This window comes from Silurus aristotelis (genome assembly GCF_946808225.1).
Source record: "Silurus aristotelis genome assembly, chromosome: 4".
NCBI lineage: Eukaryota > Metazoa > Chordata > Actinopteri > Siluriformes > Siluridae > Silurus > Silurus aristotelis.
Window position 1 is genome coordinate 19,766,739 of NC_139577.1, and position 12,418 is coordinate 19,779,156.

The window sequence follows — 12,418 nt, forward strand, 5'->3', positions numbered from 1 at the left end:
CTTTATCTTGGCTATATGGGATTCATAGAATAATAGACATACATAATACAGAAAAAAGTCAGCAGCAGTTGATTCCACAAAGAAATCCCAATAGCCATACAGACCTTTCCACAATGCGAAAATACCTCATGCACAAACACAGCACAACAAGCTGATTTAAATATTGCAAGTGGCAAGTGGTTTTTGCATTAATAATTCATCAATTATCTGCAAGGGTGTAGTTGAAGAGGGCCGGACACTATGAGACAGGATTTTTATCAAGCAACTCGCAGGACAGCAGACTCATAGTACCTTGTTTAGAAATTAGGCACAAACCTTTTAGTTAGCTTTGAAAAGATCATGATGTTTTTTGCTCTCTCCTAAATGGCTGTGTGAATTTTCCACTGAAATGATCACATGCAGCTGTGAACTCATGCAAACACTATCACACCCACGCACATATGCTTTTTTGCTTATTTGATCTGCTTATACCTTTCACTGACCTGTGTGAAATATTACAAATTAATAGAACAGAAAAGAAAAGTATTTACCCCATCCTCAGAAGTGAAAAATTATAAAAAGCCAGACAATGTCAAAATAATCTATAACACTAAACCTAACACCATGAATTCAAGAAAGCAATATTTGCTGTATGAGAGATGGAATTATTATCTGAACTTTCAAGCAATGTGAGACTAAACCAGTGTGTACAGTAGGAAGAGAGCAAGTACTGATTTCAACTAAGTGACACATCTGTCTTGTGTCATAGCAAGAAAGCACTTGGATAAAATGCAGTAGCTGACTTCAAACTTCAAATGTCAAATGGAAGCATTTATTAGCCCCCACTGTTAGCCACTGTTGGCTATTAGCCATTATGTGATAAGAAGAAAACCTGACCTAAATGACAAATTAGGAAAAAAATTGAGTTCTAAAAATTTAATAAAAAACTTTTTAGATGTGGTGTGATTTTAATTACACTCCTCTGAAAATGATTAAGAAGTGAAATCATTAATGTTTTCAATATACCTGCACAACCACTTCAACTGCACACACATTCATGCACAGGCCTGCCAAAAGCAGAAATTTTCCACAACAATGAGTCATAACAATTATTCAACACCTGCAGGGTTAATCTGCCTTTTAAAGACAAAGGAATTGACAGGTCAGGTGCAAGGCTTAGGTTTCTTTTGAACTGCACACATGTGCTTAAGACAGTGTGTGCCAGATGCAGAGATATATAAAAACAATATTTCAATTTGCAGCACAATCTGTAAACAACTGGTAAGACGATCTTGCCTCAGCAGCACTTGCCTTGGTAGTTGCAAGTGCAGGAAGTCACATTTAGTATGAGGGTATTGACATTAAATATACAGTAGTAGATGCTGTGTTTTGTATATCCATATTGGACCCACATGCCCACATTTAAGAAAAGAGCTTGGAAATTAAATAAGCATGAGCAAAAGTCTCAGGTTGAGTTTATTTGAAGATCATAGCTCAGTCATTTGCAATGTATAATGGTCACTGGCAGACAGAGATGAAATTGCCTTCATGCTTTACATTTGAGATTCTATGGACTAAAAGCAGGACCACATATTCCACTGCTTTTAATTATTTAGGTACAGGTCATCACACTTATCCATTAGACTTTGTTACATTTTAAATTGTAGCAGTTCTGTTCATTATAATGGTTTTACTTAACGGTTTGTAAACACTGCATGGTCATCAGATGCTGCAGTGAATTATTAACTTTATGGATGTTATATCAATGTTTATACAGAATCCCATTAACGAATACAAATCAAGAGCATTTCTTTGCTAGTGTCAACCACACCTGTACATGTATACTCTAGTATAAATACACAGATTTTTTTTAAATAGTCTGTTTTATTGGCATTACAATTTTTGGCTCTAAATACAGTACCACAACACACTGTAATCTAATTTGAGTACAGAACCAGAACAACAAATTATACCCAGTTACAGACATTACACTTATTTAGAACTACATTAATTGTAACATTTAATGTAATGGGTTCTGGTTAAATCTTGTAACATGATAGGACTGTGAATGTTTTCACCCCTTTTGTCAGCAACACCAGGATACTATGGTAATGTCCATAATAGGCCTTTTTTGATGCATTGGTATGATCATAATTTTGGGGTAGTCAAATATATGAATGATATATGCTATCAAACTCATTAATACATGCAAGAATTGAATATTTTATGAACTGATTACAAAATATATAGCAATGATTTATAGCAATTGTATTACCTAATTTTTTTTTTACCCATACCAATTTTCACATTATAGCGTCGTGCGTTTATTGAGTAGTTTAAACTAATAGGCAGGATTGCTGCTCATAAAGCATTAAAATGCTTGTATACTTTTTTTTTTTTATAGTTGTGGAAACAAAATACAGAGATATGTACCATGTATGCATGCCTGTATGAATGTTTTTTAGAGAAATTTATACCATGCCTGACAATCTTCACACTAACGCCGGTCCATCGTTGCACAGAATGCTTTTGTTTATGTGCGTTACACATGCAAAACAAATGTGGGAATGGGATTTGCATCTGATATCTTTAAAGCAGTGGCATGCTAAAGCTTGCCTTAACTACAAGTTAACTACATTATATCAAGCATTTTCTTTGGAAGTCCTCGTCAGGGCTGGTCTAAAACATATTAGTCTGCAGTAAGAGAGAGAGAGAGAGAAAGGGGCTGATGACCTACCTGAATGAAGCTCCCCATGTGAGGTTGAGCTCAGTGCTCAGATCTATGCTGGGCAGCAGGTCATGGGGAAACTCTAGTTCCTCTTCTTTTCTGCTTCCGTCCTCGTGAGTTTGTGTGTCTTCCTCCGCCACGGGACTGAGACTGTGGAATGGAGATTGCACTTCAGTCTGGACTACTCCATTCTCTGCGCTGGTGGATTTCTCCCCCTCAGGACTGATCTTCTCACTATGAACTTCAGTCTAACAAACACACAAAAATAGACCAATAATAAGCAATAGGATTTTCAGATCTATGACAGCTCAATTGTCTGTGTCAAATACATTACATTCAATTTGTGAAGTATGCCTCCGCCCACTGAGCTGCTCACAAAAAGATTTTGTAGTGGTTGTGCTTTTTACTAACCGCTCACTAACTGGTTTATTGTGTAAATCAAACAAGAACACATATTGACTTTTATACACGGAGGCTTTGACATAACGCTTAATAGACAAACACATTCTACATCGACTCAGTGCAAAGCTAAATCATTTAAAATAACATACCCTGATAGATTGCTATCATTTAATCATACAGCAAATCTAAAATGCACGCTTGGTGTTATATACAATTGAAATCTAAAACAGTGCACGAATTGCAGCCAAAAAAAAAGAAAAAAGAAAAGTCAGTTTACTAGTACTAGAGTTGTAGGCAAGTCATACCAATTCAAGGGAAACAGTGCACATGCGCTTTATTTGTTCCAGACTGTCTAGTTCAGGTTTTTATTTTTCCACTGAAAAGAGGATTGAGATGATTAGGCATACTGACTGAGCCGGTTCGACTGCCTTCCTTTCTGTTCTTTCCCAAAGCTATAAAACAACCTCGTCTAACCAAGCAGCTATGCCAGAAACCATGGAGCCATTTACAAACATCTAATCATATGTCCGTATTTTACTGCAGAGGACAGTGAAAGGCAAGTCCTCTGAAATGTTTAGTGAATGACAGAGTAAAATTGACCATAAGTACAGTTTCTAACGTGCAATCAACTGCAATGAGCAGAGCACAGGAAGAAGACTCAATCAAAATCAGCATGTACATGCACATCAGATAGCTAAACAGATGCCTCATTATTAACTAACAGATCAAGAAAGCATAAATCTGCAGTGGAACTGTATCTTGGCTTTGATTACTAACATGTCAGGGTATCAGTAGCAGAAATTAATTACAGTCGCATTATTCAACCAGTCTCTGCAGAATTAACTGCCATTGTGTACAAAATAACTTTCATTTTATTTGTGTGATTGTCTGTTAAGCTTGACAAATTAACAAGCAATATAAAAAGGGACAGAGAAGAATGCACTAGGAGACTTCAATAGATAAAATTTGATCTTGTCATTGTGATAATCGCACTGTTACTGTAGAGTTAACAAATGCCCACTGGCTGTTAAAATGAATTCTTGTTTCATTTTAAATGATCTTGGTAATATTTATGAATATAAGATTTACAGTATTTCACTCTTCCACACTTCACACTTTCGCTACAGTGTTGTCTGCACATTATTATCAGCAACATTTAAATGATCGTGATACAGTTAATCCCATATCATGTCAATTTCTTGCTGTTTTTTTTTTTTGTTGCTGTTTGTGATTTTTTTTTTTTTGTCTTTTTGCTATAATGCCCATGTATATGCAAAAAAAAAATTTCAAGTTGTTTAAATAAGCTGAAACAATTGAGTGCATTCACCATTAGTAACCTTGATCATTGCTAAAAGAACCTGTGACTGAATTCTTAGGTTGCAAAAAGCTCAAGATGCATATCTATTCAAGATTAAAAGTTAAAGTATAAGTAAAAAAAAGTCTTCAGTTGTGCGCTTTATACTGAGATGTGGATTTTAGGTGCATTCATCAGCGAATACAAACAGGACTAAATATGTGTGCATAAGTTATTTTAATGAGGTAATTTCATGGAAAACTCTTGACATCAAGGATGTGGTGTGAAAAAAGTTTGATTTTGTTCGACAAAAAACTAGCATCCAAAAGGAAAATATTAGTCATGTTCATCTTAAAATGAACTACTCTTGACATTACCAAGCTTTTAAGATGTAAAAATATTCCTTGTACCGCAAGACTTCCAGTCTCTATTTTTTTTTTTTTCGCACCACAGTGCAAGTCCCTTGTGTCTCCTGTACTTTTACGAACTCGGTTAGGATCCTTTTACACACCTGTTAAATGGCACAATGATGCCTTGTGTTACTCCAACAACCATTCCAACTTCAAACAACTCTCTCTTTTAAAGAACTTGACAAAGACATCAATCATTCAACCACATAACAGCACTGATATAGAATAACTAAAAGAATAAACACTTTCAAATAAATCTTAGTAAAAGTATGTTAATTTCATTTCTACACACTATTTCCATTATCATTCACTAGCTATTGAATAATATGTTGTAGGCATAATGGCAACACAAATCTATGAATGTTAGGGGGCAGAGGAATCTACTCAGAGATCCAGTGTGAGTGCCGGTGTTTGTCACAGTACTGTAAAAACTTCACAGCTTCCTATTTCCTGTCTAAACTTGTACAGCACACAACAACAAAACATATATCAAACAAATGCAACAGTGTAAAAGTGTGTACATTGTGTCAGTCTGCAAATGACCCTGGAATGAAACAATGAAGTAGGAAATGTTCCTATACAGCGGGTATATTTAAAGCTAAAGCTTGAACGGGGCAGTGCCTGGCTTTTGTACTTTAATCCCCAGGTACTTGAGAATCTGGAAAAAAAAGACCCCATGCAGGTTCCCAGAGCATGTATAGCCTTTAAGCCCCTTATCCTTCATTAAAGTAGTTCCATTCTAACAACACACAGTTTACTATGGCAACAGTAATAACCTTTACCCCAAACACCTTTGAGTGAACAGGATATCCAAGTTGTTTCCCTGTGTTGTATAGTCACCTGATGACTCAAAGACAATGTACAAAAGTTTGCTGCATTGCTCACAACAAACAATTTAATCAACAAACTCACCTTGGATTAGAGGAGAACATACACACATGCAGAAATCTTGAAAGGTGTGTAGCGGCAGGGCAGGAGAACACACACATGCAGAAGAAAGAAAGGTGTACAGCAGGGCAGTATGTTATGATGCAGTCTACCTGGGACTGCAGCACATGTGTCCTCCCAATGCTCCTCAATCAGCTCTCTCCTCCTGTCCTATTGCCCTTCTGTGGGCAAGTGTGTACACACGCTACACCTACAGTTTGTACAGATGTCTGAGTGTGTGTATGTTATAAGGAACACACAACAGTACAGAAGTTAAAGGGAAGATGCCGGCTGTTGTATGAGACTACTAGACTGCCGGCTGTTGTATGAGACTACTAGACTCGCAGTAGCAAACACAGGCAACTCGAGGAAAAGCCCTCCCCCTCGTCCATACTCTTTCAACATAGCACTCCTCTCTTTTTTCTTCCCTCCCACTGTCTTTCATTTTGCTCCTCCCTCTATTTTTTTCTCTCTAACTCCTTCCACTTCTGCCCTTTTCTGTCTCTTGCTGCTGAGTGGACTGTGAGCTGCAGTGACACTACTACTGCAGGTGAATGCTGGGAAATATGCCAGAGGTCACATTTATAGTTTTTCCTTAGAGGGAATCAGGTTTCACACACACACACACACACACACACACACACACACACACACACACACACAGCAAATTAGAGCATGTTCCCAAGATTTGAGATATAAAAATCCCCAAAGCCAAAATTACTACAGTTCCTAATAATCCCTGTGGTCTATATATGGTGTTCCTCATCACTGACTCTGAAGCCTAAGGAAGCTCACAAAAGCCCACAGAGTGCACATTCTGAGCACTAAGTCGTGTTGTGGTAATTGTTGCTATTTGTTCAGTTTAACTGTCCCACTTACTGTCATCAAACTGCAGTCAAAACGCTTCAGGCTGTAAAACCATGATCATGCACACACACAGACACTTCATAAAACCCAGGTTTCAGGCCATGCAGCCAAGTGCAGCCCCCTAGTACCTTATGTGTGGAGTCAGACTCTGTTTCCTGTGGAGGAAAGAGCACCACATTGTTTGTTGCGCCCTCCTGTGGTGGGAACATGCAGATGTGAAAGAAAGGTTTAAGCAAAATAAAAAAGGTTGCATGACCACTATATGTTTATGAAGTTGTTCGTGCTGGACCACAGCCTGGAACATTTTATTACAATAAAAAGTTTTTTTTTTTTCAGCCTGTGTATTTAGATTAATATCAAACACTGTTACAGTTATGTGTCAGAGTTCAAATGAGCAACAGATTTACAAATGCAAACTCTGTCAGTGGGTGTTAAAATCAAGATTAGAACTGCATTCAACAATCTGTGTCTAATACTAATAATCCAACAACAGTTCATGTCAAACATAAATAGTTGCCCTCTCTGACAAATATTGGCCTTTTTCTCACAGTATAGCACCACTCGCTCTGTCCCCATCTCACACTGTTATTTCAAGGGCAGCATGATAAAGGACAAAAATGCACATTAGTGTGGGAATGTAAACTACGACCAAATGCCACAAATATCTGCACGGCTCTGTATTAAAACAATAAACATAATAGCATTAGTGCTTCATAGGCATAAAAACAAAACAGCTGTCCTCCTACAGAACTACAGAACACTATGCAGCACAAGCAAGCAGGTCCTGCTAGCATCCTTGTCCTTACCGGCAAGCCTGCAGAGCTGTTCTCATTTCCCATGGTGCAGTGTGAGCAGGCTCAAATCTCACCACTGTCGCACACCACCAGCACTGCCACTCTGAAGGACCAACAGGAGGAATGATGAGCATGGAAAGGGAACCAGCAGCTGGAGCCAGACGCTGCTCTCTTATCAAATGCCTGAAGGTGTTTTGAGCTTTTGTACAAACAGAAAGGAAAATGTGTGTGTGTGTGTGTGTGTGTGTGTGTGTGTGTGTGTGTGTGTGTGTGTGTGTGTGTGTGTGTGTGTGTGTGTGTGTGTGTGTGTGTGTGTGCGCACGCATCTGTAAGTGTGTCAGGAGTTGAGATTAGAGGCCCATGATGCAAGCACCTTGTCTTAGAACAAAGTACACAACTGCCCAAAGTATTAAAAAAGACCTTACTGTCTTCAATGAAAGAAAAAATGGCTGGAGTCCTTACCCTATAACAGTCCCTCAACATGTTGCAAAAATTATTGTAAATAATTAGGCAGATGATTTATTAAATATATTATATATTATTGTATATATTTATACAGCATTAACAAGCCCTGAAATGGTGAATTTATGACAAGACTCATTATACATGTCATTTGCCTTGATAGTCTATCAAATACAGCTTGACAGCTTGCACACATGGCATAAATCTGAACGAACAACTGGGCAGGTTGTGTTCTTCTCCAGATGCATGCTCTTCCCCAGCTGAAAAGAATCCATTAAAATAGTACCCAGAAAATCTGTGTAATCATGGCATTGAAATGAATTTAGCTTATGTTATGTGCCAAATGTCACACATCAGTGCTTCATTGATCAAACTTTCCTAATATTTCTTAACCTATTTTATGTCTTAAAATCTTTCTAATATCATGTCTAGATAGTGTTATATCCATCAGCAGCAATATTTAAAAAATATAAATAATGTTTCCCGAAAGTTATATTAAATTATTATAACTCTATGATATATTATTAATACTATTTGAATACATTCCATACTTATGTGTTTATTTTTTATTGTGTTTATGTATTCTGATAGAAATAAAATGTCACCTTTTTAAATGAATGGAGGGGGGTGTATTAGATTTATATGTTAACTGAACATATTATATAACACTAGTGCTACACAACATAATTTGGGAAACACAAGTATCTGCTGGACAAACTACCATTTTTTTTCTCACATGTAGTTTTTTGATAGATAGAAATCTGACTACATGATGGCTGGTCTGATTATGTAAAACTGCAGACAAGTTTAGGTGAAAGGAAAAGTAAAGCTGGACCAAGTACAGTACAATCCCCATGACTGTTTTCTCCACAGTATGCCTGACATCTTTACACATACAATATGCAAATAATAAATAATATTGTATATTTTCCAATGCCGTGTCAGAGCACACTGATCTTTTACCAAATGTGTTAGCAGTAAATTCTGTATAAATTTACATGGTAAAACCACATACTATAAATGGGACATACTGGGGAAAAGAGTTTCACATAAGCAGGTTACACATCTGGGCTAAATGTTTCAATGTGTGTGAATTATTAGCCCCCACCCAACAACTTCCCTCTAAAAACCACTGTGACCTCTGACCAGCACAATTCCACACACTCATGACTCATTAAACTGTCCAAAGCCTCACACGCATTCTGCGATCCGCACACCATCAGTCACTCTAACCCCTTCTCAGCCACACAGTCAAAGCATAAGTCTGTTTAACCAGAAGTCCATTTATCTAACCACAGAGCAAGCACCACATATTTCTCTGAAAGTGGCCCATAACGAATGACACAAAGCAGGTTTATGGACTGCACTATGTCTCCCCCTACTGAGATTCTTAAACAAAAAGGCAGTTTGTGGTTTAAGCTTTTTCTGAGGCAAAACTTTTGCCTTTACATTTAATTGTTCTCCCAAAATGTGATATCAGGGCAGTAGACAGTCTTAATGACATACTAAACAACTAGCTTCTTCCATAAGATATATCATACAATTTATCTTCTGGATTGTTTATGTGCCTGCATGTCATGTTACAAAGCCTCGCTCACAGGCACAGAAATGAATATGAAACATGTTATAAATAGACCCTCCTCTTGCCATCTCAACACCAATGTCAGCCGCATTTGTCTTTCCTTCTGGAACCCAGTCATGTGCTTTTATCTCATTCCTAAATAAGCTGCTTTCTGTAATAGCTGCAGTATCATTTCCTTGTGCATGACAACAGTGATCTGTGTATAGCACAGGTTGAGACTTGTTTGCAAAATGCTCGTAGGGGATTATATTCCTGTATATCTGACAATCAAGAGACATACCAAGCCTGGGGTCAAAGTAAAGCAACTATAGTTTCTAATATTTTATCTTTCCTTTCTAATCAGTTTACATCAACCTCTTAAATGCAATTAAGTCTGCACTGTAATAGGCTATATGAAATCAAAAACAATCTGTGATGTAGGTTTTTCATGTAAATCGGCCCTGATCAAAACTTTTCTGTATGTTGTACTGTATTGTTATGATTCATTTTTAAGCTCCAAGCGACAATATAAATTTACCCAATTGTTAAGCTGTACAAAAACTTTAAACAGTAATGAAGAATAAAGCATAAACATCCAACAGAAAAAACTGACAAAAATATAATAAAACTACTGTTCACTTAAAAAAATACTCACCCAGCTCAAATAATCTTTTGTAGTTATTCCCACTAACCTATACTTTACCATCTAACTGATACAAATACACAGCCAGGGTTTCCATTACTATAACACTTGTCTCTAAGTTAGCTGTCCTTTATGAGAAACGTGTCCCAGAGGAGCTCTATATCTGTACAGAAAGCGGAATAGGTAAAGGCTGAGGAGGGAAAGTCAGAGGGCATGAGTGTGGCTTCACAGGGGGATGGGGAAAGTATTATTTTTCTCATGGGTAGTCAGCTGGACAGGACAGCCACTAGGTAACATGTAAACAAACACCATGCCACAGTGTGGTGGTCAGGATCTCACCCCCAGTTCACCTCACTCTGCTGTCAGCTTAAGTCCTAAAAAAGTGACACAGCATGCTACCTTTCCCTAGCACCAGAACACTGAGAACTCTATAGCTTTTCCTTATGTATTGGTCAGGAATCAGACGTGCACTAGTGTTAATGAGCACTCTCCCGTTACTTTACATGATTATTTTTTTTAAATGTTCCGCCAGTAAGATGAAATCATGGGCTTTTAATGCAGAAAAAGTTTGTGTGGTTATAAATACAAATGTAAAACTGTGCACAAAGAATCAACCGTTTATTTGTGCAAGTCTCACGTTCAGCTCTGATTTCACATATTCCACAGTTTTGCCACTGAGCCATGCCAAGGCTTTGCAGATGAATAATCAATATACTGGAAAGGAGCCCTGCTGCTATTAAATGTGACTCTCCAACCAAACAACATATCACTGCAAACACTGCTAACTGGTGAGTAGAAAATTAATCCTTACATATTACTGGCTAAAAACTGAAGCATGTAAAGAATTAGGTATGCAGTAATGAGGGAATGAAGTATTAAGGTACTTAAAGATTAAAGCATAATGCAGGGTATTATTTGGGTGACAGCCTGGAAAAACCTTCATAGTCACATTGAGACAGCATCTATGAGAAGGTTTTCCTCAACCAAAACATTTCTTTTGCACATATCTCACTCACAAGAAAGTCGCAGCATAAAACAAACGATTATTTCCCACAGTGAAATGGACAAACCTGCAGCGAAAGATTTCATTTCTATTTACTGAAAGAAACACACTGTGTCTCAAAGCACTTTAATAAATCACTTTAATAATAAGCATCAACATCAGTCTCATCCTCAGCAAAATAATCACATTTGTCAAACTTTGTCATCTTTACACTTATTATTCAAACTGAAAGTGCAACAAGCACAATTTGACTTCTGGTATTGATTTGGTTTTATGCACATCTGTATATTTCAGTTATTGGCATGCTGAAACATGAACCTTGGTAATGAATGAATTATTACAGTTAAATAAATATATTTCTTCGTCATTGATGATCAACTGAACCATGAGGAAGTGTGGAAAATAAATGCACCATCCTGCTCAGTCACCAAACCACATCTGTGTATCATCATATAGATTTTCCTGTTCTAATATTAATCCACAGCTGCATCAATCTTACTCTAATCCCATTATCCTAAAGCATCTCTTTTGAGAAAAACCAGTGCAGTCATTCATCCACTCATTTCTACTGCTCTAGTTTCCATCTCTCCATGCTCCATCAGCCCCTCCCTCTTTTGCTTCTTTTCTCAGCTGTCCTCTCCTCCTCCTCTCTCTATCGCTTCAGTACTGGCAGTAATTACGATTGTTCTCCTTCTCTTTTTTCCTGACGTCACTCTACTCCAGCACAAACAAACCCCAGCACCACCATCAGCACCACCAGCAGCCTGCTATGCACGGTCACGATTACCAGCATCCCTTAATATTTCATCAACCTCTTGCACCTCAGTCTGTGTTTCTTTCTCTTCCACTTCATCTGTTGCATGCTGCTCCATAAAAAGGGATGGAGGAGATACCTGGTTGTGTGCGACTCCGATGCAGCTCCCCATCCTATATTCCATGTCCTCCTGAGGGGAGGTGACGGCTGCGCTACAAGGCTTGCAGAAATAGTCTTTGCAGAACTGCATTGCCACTACAGGGAGATAGCATCACAGAGCTGGCTACGATTCATGTGAGCATCTGAGTGCAAGTGTGTTAGAGTAAGAAAAACCCTAGTGGCTTGCAAGTATGCATGCAAGTGTGTGATCGTCTCTGTGACTAACACGCTTCAGCACCAGCACTGATCAAGAGTACTGGTGTGGTGGCATGCATATCCATGCTATGTTACATAAGAGTGCAACAATATAACCAGCTGAAGGATGCCAAATGAATAAAGAAAGCTTTGATTTCCTCTCCTGCATTCCTCAAGAGTAACAAAGAAATGGTGGCTTGTAGCACTCTGTGTAGAAAAGCTCCTCTGTTTCCACAGAAA

At 37.9% G+C, this 12,418-nt stretch overlaps 1 protein-coding gene across 11 annotated transcripts in view; it reads right to left on the reverse strand.

Moving 5' to 3' along the window:
* The window catches only part of tacc2 (transforming, acidic coiled-coil containing protein 2), a 63,853-nt gene extending 51,435 nt beyond the window's left edge, over window positions 1–12,418 (reverse strand). For 6 of the 11 annotated variants that reach the window (XM_083539364.1, XM_083539373.1, XM_083539372.1 and 3 more), the window contains exons 1-2: window positions 11,964–12,418; window positions 2,717–2,955 (exon numbers count right to left, since the gene is read on the reverse strand). In XM_083539364.1, the coding sequence (XP_083395490.1) occupies window positions 2,717–2,955; window positions 11,964–12,074 (350 nt within the window). In that variant the 5' untranslated portion in view covers window positions 12,075–12,418. Of the gene's footprint in view, window positions 1–2,716; window positions 2,956–5,725; window positions 6,049–6,735; window positions 6,802–7,413; window positions 7,505–10,079; window positions 10,260–11,963 lie in introns of those variants that run through there. The other 5 variants (XM_083539368.1, XM_083539367.1, XM_083539370.1 and 2 more) reach the window with 5 other exon arrangements.